This window comes from Stigmatopora nigra, chromosome 8 (genome assembly GCF_051989575.1).
Source record: "Stigmatopora nigra isolate UIUO_SnigA chromosome 8, RoL_Snig_1.1, whole genome shotgun sequence".
In the NCBI taxonomy this organism is placed as follows: Eukaryota; Metazoa; Chordata; class Actinopteri; order Syngnathiformes; family Syngnathidae; genus Stigmatopora; species Stigmatopora nigra.
In genome coordinates, this window is record NC_135515.1 from 6768660 (window position 1) to 6786853 (window position 18194).

General features: G+C 38.9%; 1 protein-coding gene across 1 annotated transcript in view; it reads right to left on the bottom strand.

Annotated features, from left to right (window-relative positions):
- LOC144200857 (roundabout homolog 2) overlaps positions 1–17267 on the bottom strand; it is a 38718-nt gene extending 21451 nt beyond the window's left edge. Inside the window, exons 1-2 of the mRNA XM_077723199.1 lie at positions 16832–17267; positions 6977–7303 (exon numbers count right to left, since the gene is read on the bottom strand). Coding sequence (XP_077579325.1) covers positions 6977–7303; positions 16832–16892 — 388 coding nt within the window. The 5' untranslated portion in view covers positions 16893–17267. The remainder of the gene's footprint in view (positions 1–6976; positions 7304–16831) is intronic.
- Positions 17268–18194: the final 927 nt, after the last annotated feature.

The window sequence follows — 18194 nt, forward strand, 5'->3', positions numbered from 1 at the left end:
ATGCATAACTTTTTGTCCTGCGCTGAGTAAACAAATAACAGTGCACATTCATAATTCATAGTGAAGGGGGAGAGTAGGGGGTGTTTTGTGTGTGTATATATAAAAGCGTTGCATTATCTTTCCCAATATATCAGTAATATTTTGTAACTCCAATGTGACCAAATTCCTGAATTTCCACAGTAAGTTAAAGAAGTTTGACTTTCCAAAGTCTAGATGTCTTTATATATTTTGCTTTGATTGACAGTTCAAAGCTCCAGTGTCAAGTAGAGCCGCCTTCTCCGTGGCAGAATCCATCATTGTAATCTCCCTGTGCAGATCAACTTGGAGAACTTTTATCAGGAAAGCTTTAAGTACCTAAAAGTACCCCGTAGATGATAGAAAAAATATACTCTGCTGCAACATTGAGGGAAAAATCCCAAACATCATCCATTTTTCGAAGAAGTTATCAGTTAACGCAATTCAAGTCATCCATTTGAACTTCGAGTAATGGCAGGGATTCGTCATGTGTTGACAGCTTTTAGCGTTTCCTAAAACCAGAACGTTTCCATTAGAAATGAATTTAGTTTGAGGTCTTTTTCTACACATCTGAGAATGGTTATTCCTTTATTTTGGATAGTTTTATTTTAGCATGAAAAGACAAGGTTAAAATACAATTATCACAGTTTTTTTCTTTTTGGGGGCCATGGTAAAAGATTAGGCGGGCCAGATTCAGCCCCAGGCCTTGGCTTTGGTAGCTATGCTTTATAATATTGCATTGTGTAATAGAAGAAGTGTAATCCTATGAAACAGACTTATCATTGTTGGCAGAGTAAATGAAAAGCCATCCCTATTATCCTGCTTGACTTTTAGAAATTTAGAGCAGAAATTTGAATAAACATGTGCTGATGTGATCCACATGTAACTCTGATGATGATGATGACAACTACTGTGCAGCATCAATATTCAAAGTAGGGTAGTAAAAAATGGGACGCTATCATCGAGAGGTTTGGGAAAACTGCTATAAATATTCCAACGATGTTCTGCTGATGCACCGTATAACATTTCAGACGGCGGAAAAAGTGACCTTTTCAAGAAATGAGGCACATCGCCGTGTACTCTCAATGAATCATTGACTGGTGATTGACAGCCCATCCATTTGAACTGGAAGGGATCTTAAAAAAAACGATGTTATGACAACCATTGTACTCAGTGTTGAACCAACAAAAGAGTTTCAACTATTTTTTTTTTGCCCGCAGCCACCCACCAATTCACTAATGTAAAAAAAAAAAGTAAAAAGGGCTCCATTTCTGGTTCCCGTTAAAAGCCAGACAAAATATGATGATTCCTTTCCAAACAAACTGGTGTGACATTTGCTCTGTACACACACAGCCTTTGATGCCACTATCAATCCAACACATCCCATTGGAATTCATTAAAGCGGGCACTAAATAAGAGAACGTACACTTAACTCAGCCCGAGGGCTTGGTTAGACAGATGGTACTTGAGAGGAACCCAAAGTTCCAGAGGGTGACAAATAAAACTTTTCCTCGCTTCTATTCCTCAGCACTTCTCCAAAGATGACTAATGGTGGTTTCATCCTTCCTCTTAAAGTGCAGCTAATTAGCTCCTTCCTGCTCTTACTTTTACTCACAATGTGACAGCACTGGACGCCCAGAGCACCCCCCCTCCCCCCTAACTTCTCCGACACAATTCCGCCGAGTCGGACAAGTGATCCTCGCCGCCGCGTCCAGGCTGAGGATTTGACCCTGCCGCCTCGCGGGGAAAAAGACAAATCCTCCCACATGAAGTCCCTCGGGCAAAGCCTACATGTGCGATGAAATAAAAGATAATAACAGGGCTAAATGAGTGTTGCATCATTCCACACGGGGAGGATTGATGTTGATATCCGGGCTGAGCTTTTTGCAGAAAGGCCTACTTGGATTTGAAGAGAAATGGCTGCGGTCAAGACTAATCCAAATGCAAAAAAAGTGTGTGCAGTTTTGTTTGATGGCCATTTTTTTACGCTAAGCGATTGTGAGCGAGGAAAAAACAAAATAGCAGTAGCGGGGGTGACTTAGTCAAAAGGCTATTTACATATAAGTGACACACTGAAAAAAAACTGATGCTCCAATGTCATATTCTGCATGAAAAAATGTGCAGTGAAGAGGAAACTTTGTCCTACCATGTCTTCTTGATTTTATGTTAAGATTCCAATGCACGCACCCAACTAGTATGATTATGCTTTGTTATCATTTGATAAGACATGATTTCATAAGATTTAAACTATTCATTCATTCATTTTCTGAATCTATTATCCTCAGGCTTGCGAGAGGTGCTGAAGCCTGAACTCATTGCTAACTAATCACATGATTTGAACTAGTATTTTTCGTGTTATAATGTTAGGGCCTTTTAAATTTATCATTACAAATACATAATAGATCATAATGTACAACATTATAAACAATACAAAATGAACACAATATAAAACAATATGAACACAATATAAAATGTATTGCACATTTACTCAATCAACAATTAATGGTGTTGTTTTAGTACTTTTTTTATTCTAATGAATTGTCCATCATTTTTGTATTATCATATTCTTTTTTATATTTTTTTTCTTTGCATTTCATTTCAACATGGAAGACTAGCCTTTGAAGAAGAAAATAAAATAGCCCAAGACATCTGCCTGTGCTGACGTGTTTATGTGTTAGCTCCCTTTAAAAAGGTAAGAAAAAGGTGCATTATATTGTGTCGTTTCGTAAGGTGCATCCTGTATAGCAGAGGTTGGCAATAATTCCACAAAGAGCTGCAGTGGCTTCTATTGTTTTGTTCACACTGATGCAATATATACCGTTTCCCAAATGAGTTTTTTGTTGAAACAAGTAACAATAAATTGATTCTAATTTTCAAGACAATGGATGTGTAAAATAACTGTTATATTATTCGGTTAGACAAACAACCTGCACCAACTGCGGCTATTTGCGGATCAATTGCCCGCCCCTGCCCTATACGAGCATTCGGGACGCCATCATATTCCAAAATAATGAAGACGTTGGCTTCTGAGCCGACAGCGATTGCCTTAATCCTTGCATTGTCTCATTGAACGGCTGGAGGATGACAGTCGTAAAGCTGAAAAGCACTCCGCCTCTCAGCAAGACTACAATTGCACAGGTGCTTTTTTACGTGGGACTGTGAGCCTCCCTGCTGGGGGGTGCCAGTGCAAGTCTGACACCTAATTAATATATCTCCGAGCACAGTGGTGCTCTTTTGTTTTATTCTTACAGTTTCCTTGTATGCAAATGGTTTCTACACCTGCGTTGCTTAGCAAGCAGATTTCACTACTTTTTCTACTCAGGGTGAGAAGTCAAAACAGGTCAGTTTTGCATGTAACAAAAGTAAAATGAAAATGTTTTAAAGGATTAGTGAACTTTAAATGTAATATTGTTCGCAATAGCATAGGACATTTTAAGTGCATTTGAAATACTCAAATACACCTGCGATTTAAAAATGGCTACTCCAAGTCGAGTATTTTTTCCCCCTCCGGTATTGCACATCAGACAATTTTATGATTCAATTCAATAAAAAAAGATTCCTTTTCCACATGCATGTCTTTGGTCTGTATTCGTCACGATCGCAAAGCTTAAATTGGTCATCCTGCTTTCAAAAAGAGCACTCAGTGTTAGGTTTTGAATCATAACTCTTCTTTTAAGTGTAGGTCTTTGAAAAATGTTCAGACATTTTGTGTGTGTGTGTGTGTGTTTGTGTGTTTGTGTGTGTGTTTGAAATCATGAGTTAAGGGTTAGAATGAAGAATTAGTGTCCAAATTCAGGAGAAAGCAGCTTCCGCTCAAACCAAGATAGAGTCCCTCATAATCCCCTATCAGTTGTAAGAGGAACATCTGGATACAGAGCCTTTTAAAACAACTTTTCTTTTTTATTCGTCCTACTTTGCTCTAATCCTCCCACGCCATGTGACTGTCTCTCCATCGAGACGATCGCAATGGCAACATCGTCTCCGCAGTGCGCTATGTCACAGTCAAGCACTTTAGAGGAAAACACCACTTGTATCTGCCCCCTCATTGTTTCATTATTGTACTATTGTTTTTTTCCCCCTCAAGGCTTCAAAGCAGACAAGAGCAAATGATCAACACATCAGCAAACTGTCAAAAAGCTTCATAACGGTCTTGGTTATTTGACTGAGGTGCATTGGTAGAGGGAGGCATAGAAAACAAACTGGATAGAGACCCTCAAGGACCAGAGTTGGCCACCCCTGCTTTAGAGGTTTATAGTTAAGTTATTCCATTGAAGACCCCAGTATGCACGTGGCATCAATTGCTCTCAATGGTAACCAGTAAGTTAGTTTTACGGGCTGTATATTTTTGGTTATACAGCAATAAAATGAGGGTGATCACATTAGGAGAGTCATATTCATATTCTGCTAACGGGTGTCAATCTTGATGAAGTCTGTCAGTGGGTCGCCAAGTGATCCGCTGAGCTTTAGAGCTAAATGTGGAGCGGATGTATGGGTATTCATTAGTGCTCCTGGGACTTGTAATGGAGACCTCCTCCCACCACCTGTTCTATTGCCACACAGACACTTACAAGACCACCAGCTTAAAACTGACCTCTCATTAACACACACACATCCATCCTCATCTATACTGGCTGAGCTAATGGGGTCACTTTTTAGCCCACAGCCAGCACCACCGCACTCATGGAGAGGGGAGGGGACCTAAGAAGACCTCCGCCATGCTGGGTTAGCATATGTCTCTCTGCTTGCTAGAGGACGAGGGATTATAAACAAACAGACTGTTGATATGGGTTTGTAAATCATGATCTGCAGGGGAAAATGTACATTTTACTCAAATTTATTAAAATTAAAAGATGACAAAATGGGCAATGTGTTCACATTAAGGATGAAAATGTCTATGGTAAAATTGAGATTTAAGATGGATTAAAATTAATGATGGAAATAAAAATAGCAGCCTTTTTAGTTGTTTTACATGATTCAAAAATCATTGAATTTCTGTAATTGGTTTGATGGTGGTGATATCCTATTATTTTATAAATTACATGGTAATGACCATTAAAAATAAAGCCACATTTTAATGTATTAGTTGACAAAAATCCACTGGGAAAAAAAGAAATGATATTTATCAAAGTATTAGGAGTAATTTATGTTTTTCTCCCTTTTTTGGTCATGATAAATTTCTGGCACTATTTCACAATACATTTTAAATGTTCTACTGGAAAATAAAGAAAAGCGGCACGCTGTGAAAACTTTCCACACACACAATGTGAACCACCTGAGGAGGCAGCAGGATGTGTATGAATTGGTAGACGGATGTAAAAGACCGATGAGGCCAGCCATGCATAACACAGCGCCAGTCATCCAGCTTCAACATGAGATAAGACTCCAACTGCTGTTTTGAGTCTCCCCAACCAGGAGGATTCGACCTTGCTAATCTGCTCTGCAGCTTCCCTAATCAAGGCACCGACTAATCCAGCTCCCCGTGCCAAAGCGAGCATCGGTTCAGCCGCCGGCCGAGCCACACTGGCACAATTAGGCGGAGGAAAGAGAATGGCGGGCGTCCCAGGTTGACGGGAAAGAATAATAGTCCAACCAGTGCTTCGTGTGCTGTTCCTCGGCAAATACAAAGCCCACACAATCGTACACTTGTGTGCACACGGACAAAATCTCAAATGATGCAATTAAAGGGGAAGTTTGCCACAGTTCAGAAACAATCAATGTGATTTGTTCCAACATGGTGGACTTGAATAAAAGACGCTGCAGACACAGTTTCTGTGCAACAGTAGAACACACGCTGAGGCCAAGTAAGTCAGAATCAATACAGTTCTTGCTCAGCCGTTGATCCGATTGCCCGTCCAAACGTTAGTAAACAACGGCTTAGAAGGTGTGTGGCCTTTTAACGCAATAAATAGGTTTGCCAAATCAAGGTGTATGTAAGAATGACTTGCAATTCATTCAAAGATTGTCAGTAAAGTACTTGGCATATTTCTTGCCCTTTTATGCTGTGATAAAGAATGTCCAACACAATTCTCAGCAGTCCTCAATTTTGAAAGTTTAGAAAAAAATATATACTATCTTTAGAAATAACCTAAATAGTTTCATGTAATATTTGAAAAAAAACCCACATCTTTGGTCAGAAAAAGGATTAAGTTGAAGGATGATGTAAAATATGTACTGGCTGAACAGAGCTAATAGAAAAATATCATTGATTTTTTTTTTTTTTTTTTTTTAGAATTTAGGTCAGGGGAGTTATAAGTTATAATATGTCATTGTTTGCTGAAAAGCAGTTCAGATGGGATCAAGTTAATGCCAATACCATGTTTGAAATATCCAATTACATTTAGAAGAAATGCCTGGTTTGGGGGATTTACAGGATAACCTATAGTATTTCTCTAGAATTTTTTTAGTCAAAATAGGAATGTCTCAAAAGCACATTTTCAATCTCTGCAATCTCTTCACTACATGACATTACCATAAAAAGGCTAAACTCTCTAGAATTTTGATGATAAACCATGAAAATATAAAAAAGAGTTGAAAAGAGAGCTGACCTTTTTTTACAAACCTCAGTGGTAAATGTTAACCTTTCTGAAATTGTATTGGTATTTTGCAAAAACGGACACACACAAAAGCCTACATTGCAATTCAATGTTTGTGGTATCTATAATGAAGCAAATGGGCTGAACTCCTTAAATCCACTATTATTTAATGCCATTTGGGACATTTCAAACGTCTGCAGAGAAAAGCTGGCAAAAGATGGATTTATATAACTCATAGCAGAGTATTATTGATTGCCTTGGAAATGTTGAATTCCTTGAAATTAAATTGCTCTGAAAACATGTTTCTAGGAAAGTAGTGTTATTTTTTTAAACAGAATAAACCGGAAGAAAAAAAATAGGACAAAAAGTGTGTGCAGGGGGAAAAAGTACATTTTACCTTGCATGCTCAGTGATTAATAGCTACTTACTTGCAACTTCCAGTGAAGCATTGCGACTGACGGCCTCTCCCAGATAGTTGCGCGCCACACACGTGTAAACGCCCTCATCCGGTTTGCTGCGTCGGCCGTGGACAATACGTAGGAAGAACAAGGAGCCGCTGGGTAAAAGCATGCGGTGCGAGCGGGGGTCGTCCCTGTCCGTTTCCACCCTCTCGCCATCTTTGTACCACTCCACGCTCGGAGGTGGGCGGCCGTCTGCCTTGCAGTTAAGCGTGGCTGGCTCGCCCTTGGAGACGATCAAGTCAGATGGGTCCTCCACAATCCGAGGCCCAGTATCCTCGAACCGGACTCGGGAGCCTGAGGAAATGGGAAGAAAAATACTAATGAGCTGCCAGAAAAAAAAACAATTTAAGTCAGTATATCTCCTGTAAAGACATTTCTTTATACAAGTTAAGTAAAAAATCCCCTACAGACTGACAGGCAGGCAGTAAACATTAGCATATTACTCATTCAATGGCATCGACAGCAACATAAAGGACAAAAAGATGTTTGCCATTTCCTTTCAATTGCATTGGGAAAGGAATTAGATTCATAAGCCAAGGTCCGTTATATGGCATAAAGACAGACAAAATGACTAGCAAACCAGCTATTCATAAGAAAAAAAACATTGAACCCATAAAATGACTAAACGATGATGACTTGCTGAGTATTAAAATCAACAACTAAAAGTAAAATGGTTCCACAGCGCTTCATTTGCTTTAACGGTCTGACGAGTGGACAAGGTCTGCACTCAGAATGCAACCAGGCATTTAATGTGTCATTTATTTTGTCAGTGGTCAGCCTGTTGCAGCAGTCTTTGCACCAAAAGCTGGAAATTGAGAAAATGAGAGGTGAGCTATGAAGATAAAGATAACTCCTCCATTGCTGCACGTCCCTGGGGATCCATTACTGGCCCTTCCTTGGTGCTGAGGAAAAAAGGCCTGCAGATTTACGCTAAGCTTTTAGCGGCGGACCCGACGTCCTGTACAACATGTAACCCTCCGCCATGAATAATTGAAAGCGCCGCTGCTTTTAGGTGGATTCTGATGAACAGATGGTCTTGTCCGCGCAGACTGAAAACAACAAAAATGAAAGAAAACGAAAAGCGCACTCGGTTGCTTTTACTGGCATTATTTCCAGCACATAATCTGGACTTAAAAAAAAAAGAAATCCATTATGATTAGAAACGAGCAGTCGAGAATGACCTAATGACACAAATGTATGATTGACTTAAAGACACAAATCCTGCATTTTTCCATCTATAAGAAGATTGACATCTGTAGGCCGACTTGAAGTATAAATATAAAAGCGCCATGCGACAGTTGACACTGTGAGGTCGTGCAGTGTCTGTAACGATAATCTGACTGCTGATCCAGACATTAGAACTAAGGTCGAACACAATCCAACAGCAATTGTGGGATTGACCAAATATAAACCAATATTTCATGGGAGTTTCTACCAACCAACCTTCTAGAAAGCCCATCATATTATGCATATATTCCTATATTCTTTTTTTTCATCTATATGCTTCATGCAAGTGGCTGCTGACCAGTCTTTCAACATGATGTGCCATATGGTCGTAAAAATGCAATTCCCATATCTCTGCAGCTTGCCGTCCTTAACCATTTTGCACCACCATTGTTCTTATGTGTCTTTTTTGCCCACAGCCTGAACCCGTTATCATTCAATCCGGGCGTTAATCTTTCCTCAAAAGCAAACCGGCTCAGAATTTTGGTTTCTTTTTAAAGATTTTCACATTTCAAATGAATTGGATATCTACTGCCATCAATAAAATGTGTATTCTGACTTTGGATACATATTTGATGCATTTGGTTGGCTTGCTTATCAATACTATATCTAATCATTTGAGTCCTGAACATAGAAACTATGACAAATTATGGACTATTCTGCCTTTCCAGTTTAGCTGTAATTGCTGCACGTTCCAGCTTTAAACGTCTATTTGTTATGGCACGTATTCATAAAAACAGAATGCAATTCAATTTAGCTTTTTTGGCAGAAATGTGAGATATCTTGCTGATAAAAACAGCAGCGGGAAAAGAAAACAGACACATTCAACACTACTACAATCCTCATTAGAATGTCCGGTGTATGGAAGCAATTCAGTGCTATTCAATTAGGAAAAACATCCCTGGAGACCATTCAACAAACACAGAGAGACTTTTCATGGAAGCGCAATAAATAGAGCATCTCTAATTGAGTTGAAAAAAAGGAGATGTATAAAAGATGGAATATAATAAATCCAATATTGGCATGGACACAATGGATGAGCATTAATGTCAACAAACAATCCTGGACGACCTTCAACAAGCAGTCAAACAAAGAAAACCTCACACTACGTCTGATTTTTTAGCTCCACTGATGCTGACAGACGTCCAATCCAATTGTTCAAATTGTTCAACAGTTCAAATGGATTAATCATTCTGAATGGCTGTGAATTGGATAACAAACAGACAAAGAAACTGATTTAATTTTAGTCTACATCTGCTCAAAGAGCACATAGTAAAATAACCTGACCTAAACTCTACTAAAATGGATTTTCTGTTATGAACCATAAATATGTCCAGACTTAAATTTACTGTTAGAAAGCACTCCTGACCTTCCTACAACATTGAAAAAAAAAGTAACACCAAGAAAAGAAATTCATTATTTTAGTAAATCCCTCTGAAGCATGAGAGCGCTTAATTCCACTGTCTACGCTTGGACTAATAACTCAATTGAGCATCAGAAAAAACTGGAGGAAGTAATTCACACACACACACAAATGACTTTAAATGAAGTAAATTAACGGCACGCAGCAATTGCACAAACGAGCCAGCTTCTCATTAGTAAGCAACCATTTGAGACTTGGGGCTCTTTAGTTTGTTCAGAGATGGCAGACGTCTGTCTGTGTGTACACAATATTGTTTGCTGTTTGTCAGAGTGGTGTCACTATGACACCATTCTGGAATATTCTTAGTGCTGCTGGCGAGCTTGCTCTAGTGACAAGCCTGCAATCAGGCTTTTGTCGATGGCATTGAGCGACCACACCGGTGCTTTTTGCCTCTAAGAAAGACTGTTTTTTTCACACTAACAATCGGGACAGGATGATTGCTTGAAAGCATAGGTAGAGAGAGCAGCTCTGATGCTTTAAAAATAGATACCTTCTCTTAGGTGTTTCAGTCTCCACTTTGCTGGATATTTTTTTCCAAGATAAATACAGTACAAATGCAAAAGAAGGGGATTGGGAAATGCACACTACTCACTATAACCGCAAAAGAAAGAACGCTTGTGGGTAAAATGATGCTTTCATTTATTTTCTAAAGCACCTGTCATCAGAGTAGGAGCCTTGCTTAGCTTATTTTTGAGACACAAGGACAATGAAATTAACTGGACTTCTTTGTAGATTGGCAGTGAATGCACTGGTTTGGGGGGAATGCACACAGGGGCGCCTTAAAATAAAAAGAATGCATCTTAATGTCTACTTTGCTTGGATATACAAGGAAGCATTGCGTCTTATAATCAGTCAGTGAATGACGCTCATTTCCGCAGTGTGTCAAATGCTCCATTTAGTTTGAGGGTGGTCAAATTCTGCACACTGTGGCAGAGGGTTTTACAACCAGATTAAAATGATCACTATTCATGATGACATTGCATAAATTACGATGAGTTAACAACATCTCAAGCTATGTAAAACCAAAATTCTACTAAATTTGGACAGTTAAAAATGGCTTATTTTCAATGAAAAGAAAAATGCAGGAAAACTTGTAAGTACTACATACCCCGGTTCAAAACGGAATTCTCAAATAGAAGAATGCCAGACTATATAAAGTGCTTTCCACAACATATGTTGTAGAATAAGTGCTATAGTGAACTCGGTGGTTTTTATTTACGATATGATGAGGATGTGATTTTTTTTTGCCCTCAGGTTGAAGTTTGTAGAGGTGGTTTAACACTTGATATGTAAGTAAATGTACTCTGAGACTATTTCTCTTACCAGACAGAACTAAAGTATTGTATGCGCTGCATTCTCCTATTTCCTTGGGGACGATATATTGGCAGAAGGAAGTACGCAATTAAATGTGCAACCTTGAACTAGCGTCCTTGGCAGATTGCTGCTGGTTTCATCAATCTAGTATAAAAATCTTTCTGGAGAAGAGGAAGATTTTCTGGCAAAATTACAGTCATTTATTCTCTAATTTATATTTTCAAGAGATATTCAAATTTCCAGCATCAGGTAAAAAGACCACTTGAGTGATTTATTAGCAGCACAGCTGACTTTACGCACACCGTGACCTGACTGCGAGTGCGATTAGACTCCACTAATCGCCTTGATTGCACCTAAGCTGCGAGGATTTATTCATCTACTTCTGATGTACAAATACATCAAGGCAGGAAGTGGATGCGGGACACAAACCATTAGCGGTCCTGACAGACAAGCTCTTAATTGTAACGTGACATACCGTCTTTGGATGTGTTTACGGCCCATCAAACACAAGAGGTTTACAGGCAAAATAAAAGCTGCAGGAACAGGCTGTTCACTGAAAAACTCCACACAACAGCGCATTTAGTATAAATCTCTCATCTCATCTTCTGAACCGCTTTATCCTCACTAGGGTCGCAGAGGGTGGTGGAGCCTATTCCAGCTGACTTCGGGCTAGGGGCGGGGGTACACCCTGAATCGGTGGCCAGCCAATCGCAGGGCACGAGAAGACAAAACTATTCACGCTCAAATTCATACCTAGGCTCAATTTAGTGTCCAATCAACCTATCATCCTGTTTTGGAATGTGAGAAGAAACCAGAGTACCTGGAGAAAACCCACATAGGTTCAGGGAGAACATGTAAAGTCCACACAGGTGGACCGATCTGGATTTGAACCCAGGTGCCCCACTGTGAGGACGACGTGCTAACTAGACAGTCGCCGAGCCCATTTAGTATAAATAGACTACGTTTTTTTTGTTGCAAATTTAACAGCATATCTTTATTAACTGTGAAACTCAATCCCTCTTTCTATAGTTGACTTTTAAACGGGGCTTTTGGGACGCTTTCACAGGCCAGCAGCGTGAAAAGGACAGCTTTGATGGGCCTTGTAAAAAGGTCTAAGGCCACGGTCTGAGATTACAAGTGTTTTGCCACCCTGGTATAATAATTACATATTTAACAGGAAAATTAATAACACATGAAATCGATTTTATGATTTGCGAAGGACAAGACGAACTGATAAAGACTGGAGAATGTGAAATTAGTCAGGCAGAGAGATGCATTAAACCTCTTATCCATGATCAAGCAGTTGAAATAATATGAACATTTTCTATAAGTCAGATTTTTGGCATTCCTCCACATGCATTTTTGTCCTTAAAAACGAAGCTTTTTGGATAACCCAAGCCAGTAGTAAAGATTTAATGCCACCTATTTTGGTGTCTGACTCAGAATGTGTAATATTAATTCCCATTTTGAACAACGCAAAGATGTCAAATCAAAAATGCTCCTTAAATGTCATGAAATGTTGGGTGTGCGCCCATCTGTGTGTGTGCAGGGGGAGAGGGTGTGCGCCAAATCATGTGGATTGAATTTTAAAAATTAATTCAGTTTGTGCATCATGACTAATTCAATACAACCCCTTATGTGCACTACTTGGCCACAGGTGGGCGGTAAAATACAGTAATGCATACTAAAATACGCAAGATTTTCAGAACTACGCTACATCATTTAGCTACTGTAATAAAAATCACTTTAAAAAATTATGAATACATTTTGATAGTAAATTGTCCAAACTACAACTTGCATCTCAAACTCATAAGAAGGGTCACTCCATCCAATCTTATTGCCGTCTTATTGCCGTCAATAACAGTTCACCAGTTAATAAGATTTTATGGCTTACAAATGTAAAATTGTAGGCACTTTTTTTTTTAAATTCCCCTTAGATTTTAACATGTATAAAGTTTTTAAACTAAATATTACATTGACTGCAAAAGTGTATATGTCTTAACATCATATGCCCCATTTTATATCGTTTCCCAATTTGGACTCCGAATGAAAGATCACTATTAAAGTTATTGCAGAAATTAACTCCTAGAGCCAATGATGATGCATTCTATATGTTTACTTTTGTTGCCTGACCTTCGTAGGAATCAACTTCACACACAAAGAATTAAAAATCAAAACATTTCCAACTAACGTATTCAATTTTAGCACGTTTATTCATGCTCCCTAGGCCAATAAAACGGCAGCTGCATGTTGGTAGCATTACCAAATGCGCTCTGCGGGATAGCGATAATGCGTTTGCCGGAGAAATTTAAAAGCAAAGACTAATTTGATTCTCTTCTGGCTTCACTCCGAGCCGTCTGTGCCATTGTTTGCTTCCTTTCGTTCTTGAAATGATTTGGCCATGATGTCATCACCTGTTCTAACCGAAAATCGTCAGCGTGACTCAGGAATGGAGCAGATGAGAGGACGGACCACCTTGTGCCGAGCCCTAATCATCCCACAGTCTTCTTTGTGTGTGTGTGGAGGGACGGAGTGAGATGGAGTGAGCCTGCAGCTATATTTGTCACTATGCAACCACAGGAAGACAAAGATAGTGGACACAAATGACCAGGGCAGATTTGTAAGCCATTATTCAGCTCCACACGCGCCATGGGAGCTCCTATCTTAATAGGATCTAAAGGGGAATTAAGACAGATTTATGTCCCCCGCATAAGAACTGCAGGGATGAATGAATTTAGTCAACTAACCAACATGCTTGCCAGCCAGGGCTATCTTGAGATAGGCGTAACCCATCTCATGAGTTTTGATATACCAACTGTAGGTGATATATGAAATCTGTGTTTTTTTTTAAACATGCAAATAATGATGTTATTTGCAGTAGTTGTGAAATTATTATGAATTTTGCGTCTGCACGACTCTATTATATAGGTGTTCAAACCAATTCTTTAGGGTCAGGGTCATGTACGTGTTGGAGCTTTTTGAATTACTTTATTACTTTTATACATTATTTTTTTTCACAATAATATACAGTTCTGTTTTTCTTTGAAAAAAATGAAAAAAGTCATATTGCAAGAGTTCAAAATGGATGAATGGCATTTCAATTCACTTGAATATTGAAAAGTAATTTGGGGTCAGACATTCATTTCAAAATGAGTTCAGGTTTTATTATTTGCCTTTAAATCCCATTATACTTGTGTGATGACAATAAAAGCGTTCAATTCAATTCACAAAGCTAAGAAAAATTCATCCTTAATTTCATTTTGGCCAATTTAGTTTTGTAGCGATTGTCAGATTGTGATGATTGTATGATTTTATTATATTTAAACTACACCAGAGCGGCCTCACAGTGGGAGACCTGGGTTCAAATCCAGATTGGTCTCCCTGTCTGGAGTTTGCATGTTCTCCCCGGGACTGCGTGGGTTTTCTCCGGGTACTCCGGTTTCCTCCCACAATTCCAAAGACATGCATGGCAGGTTGATTGGATACTCAAAATTGCCCCTAGGTATGAAAGTAAGCGTGATTAGTTGTCTGTCTCCTCGTGCCCTGCGATTGGCTGGCCACCAATTCAGAGTGGACCCCACTTTTTGCCCGCAGTCAGCTGGAATAGGCTCCAGCACCCCCTGCAACCTTAGGATAAAGCGGTTCAGAAAATCAGATGAGAAACCACACCACAAAAGATATGGGCTGCAAGAAAATGGAGGATTTATGTCAGCTTCTTCAATGCTATGGTTAAACCTACCCACAATGAAACAATAAATCATTTTTTTCCAACAAAGCACAATCTGAATAGGTGTGAATTTCACCCATTATGGCAATTTTTAACAAAGGCTCACTTTCCCACACACACACACCTGCACACATATATCCATTTCCAAGTACTTTTAACATATTTTGCTGACTTCTAACATGAATCCAAAATGAGCTTCACCAGCTCTGCTCTTCAAAACCTCGCACAAGCTACTTTAGCCCGAGTGCTTTCCAGTCAAATGCGTAAGGAGGGAAATAAACAATTCAAACGAGCTACAGTCCCCGCCATACAGTATTAATGGACGTGGGCAGACGAAATGTGTGGGTGTCGGATCGCACCTGCCATGGCGAGAAGTTGGACTATTTGCCGAGAAAGCTACTGCCGCCAAGCGACATTACGAGAGACTGAAATGTAGAGCAATAAGAACCACTGGGATGTCGGGTGTGGGGGGAATAAAATCATCCCACGGGAAAAATGGGAAAGGTCAGTGACCACTAAACACTCAAATGATTATGGATGGTAATTCAATGCAAATGCAGACTCACAAGCCAATAGTACTGATTAATAGTGGCCAACAGGGAACAACTCTAAAATGTAGCTTAATTAAACCTAATGGTAAAGAGGTAAGATTTGTTAATAGTGGCCATGATATCAGGAGCAACACATTTTTTAAATTATATTTCACTTTAATTGATTAGACAAGCCATAGCTGGCCACTTAGTGTTTAATTAAGATTTTCCAAGGACAAAAGCAATTTGCTATGAAAATGATAGACAGTAACGGTTGTTCAATAATAATAGATTTTCAATTTCGGGTCAATTTGCACACATTGTTAATACAATGGATTTTTTTTCCATTAAACAATCTATTCTATTGATATTATTTCCTTCAAAAAAATTCTATTTAATTGTTTTTCTTACTTTAAAATGTAACTGTTGATGGCTGATACCATAAAGCCTGAAAAAATGATCAACAGACTGCATTCATGAATTGTTTCCAAGATTTAATTTGGCGTTCAGATTAAACCTTTGTAAATATAATCTGCTATTAAATCAATGTTTTGAATGCTTTTTATAATCCAGCGCTCAACTGTAATCAAAAAATAAGCGTTTAAAAGCATTTTTGCTCAGTTGGGGGATGGGTCATTTCAAGGGAAGGTAAAAATCTTTTTTGTGGATCCAGGTTTTAGTAAATTTTGCATTTGCACACAACAAAGTGCAGTTTAATATCTTCAACAAGTCACTGATCCTAATATATTTCATAGTACGGAGCATGATCTTTTTTTTTTACTTAATGTGATTTACCACTTAAAGTTAAGCTGTTTCAAAATAATATGATGACAAATACAACTTGATTCCAATTTTTTAACCTGCGTGGCAATATTGTAAATATTACTCAACTGTATTTTTCCCCCATGCAAGATACGCTGACTCGACATATACTGCAAGTTTTGACAACATATTTTATCTTTTTTATTTTCATTAGTTTCATTATACCTCTGCAGTGTAAAGTGGTGGTAGTAGAAGTTAATAAATTTGCACTGTATTGATGGCATCACCAATGTAAAAAAACAACATCCTGTTTTTAAATTTTTGAAGAAAATGTTTGGGAATGGAATAAGCATTTTTCATACAAACAAAATATCAAACAAGTGGAAAATGGCCATCCAAAAAGATATAATGCACCGGACACATCTGCATGCTTGGAAATTTGATGGTTACATGGACTTGTTAAATTCACTCTTGAAATTATAAACATTTGATTTTATTCAACTGAATAAAATGTTAAAAAAATTCACATCTCAAAACAACTGAATGATTTCTCATCCACTGTATAGAATAGGTTAGAAAGCTATACTTATTTACTAAAATCAACAAAAATATCTTAATTTATCGATCAGTATGCCAGCAATTCAAAATGACAGGCATGACAATTGAAATGCTCTTCTACGAGACTCCATTTTAAAATAAATTACCCTCTTTTGGAGATATTTTCTTTTTCTGTTCTGCCTTGCACAATATTGTTACATGAGAAAATATGTACCCAGATTCAATACAGGTTGTCAAATGGTTCATACTCCTGTAAACCAGCATGATGTCATTGCATTTCATACCTGATGTTATGGAGATGGTGAATCCTGCCAACAACCCAAGTAGCAGATGTCCAAAGTTCATCTCCGAGCTGTCTTTGTCTCTCAAGCGCCAAATGGATTTTTCTTTCTTTCCACGCTGCAGCTCCTGTTTTAGAACTGAAGCTTTTTTGGCTCAGCTGGATGATTTCAAGCGCATGAAATCACCCCCAAACAAACTTTACTGTCCCTCCCAGAGAGCTTTTTCAGCATCATCATCACCATCAGCAATCATCATCCGCCTGGAAGAAATCTACAACTCAAAAGCCCTCCCTTGACCCTCCATGATCTCCTACACAGGTAGACTCTTTCAACACAATCACCACACAAACAAAGGGTTGAATGAACTCATTCCAGCTCAGAGTGTTCCATGCATGTGTTCCTGATGCCAGTGTGCGGTGGAGTGAGGCAAGAGCTCTACTCTGCCTGATGCCTGCAACAAATCCCCAGCAAGCTCCATTCTTTAAAGGGACAGACACGACAACTATGGTTTGTGTGTTGGCACTAAAGAAAGGCACATGCACTGAGGAGGAAAAAACAATGCATTGTTACTTGCAACAATCATTTTTATTTGTTTTGGGTATAATATTACTTTAAAGCTCTTAATTTGATGTCATTGATATCAACTTATGTCCAATCCTTTTGACCTAAGAGTGATTCACTGGCAGGCTCACCCACTTCACATTCAATGGACTTGTTCCTATCTCAACTGAGGCAGGTGAAGGGATTTAGCTTGATTACAGGTTGCATGTCAGACAAGTGGAGCGACCACAGCTGACAGCCATTATTATCAGGCAGCTTTAAAGGTTCAATAGACACAGCACCCTGTCAACCGGATCAGGTTGTCTGCTTTCCCTGTCAATTGTTTTGTGCATATCAATTATATTGACCTTAGACCTGTCTTTTTTTTCTTCCTAAGACCTGATCTGGCTGCACCGTGACAGAAAACAGCAACTTGACAACCACCTGCCACCAACATTGATATCCTGCACTCACTGCGACCACTCCACATCCCGTCTGGACAACCCCTCAATTTCCCCAACATTTCCCCACTGTGTCATTCCCGTTGTTTGCTCTGGGACCCCCACCGTTTTTGCGATTCCTAACATTATTGTCTCAAAAGACAGAAAAAGTGCACCCAAAGAGCGGGCATGCCCACTGCTGGCTAAGTCAGAACGTACAGGCATTAATAAGTATCACGTTTTCCGGGTTATGATTTTTGTGTAATAGTTTTATACTTCAGTGCGACTTATATGTGAAATTATTCACCTATTATTGTATCATTTCAAAGTTTTATTTTTACAATAAAGCTATTGATTTGGTGAAATGGTAAGATGGCAGTAAAAGT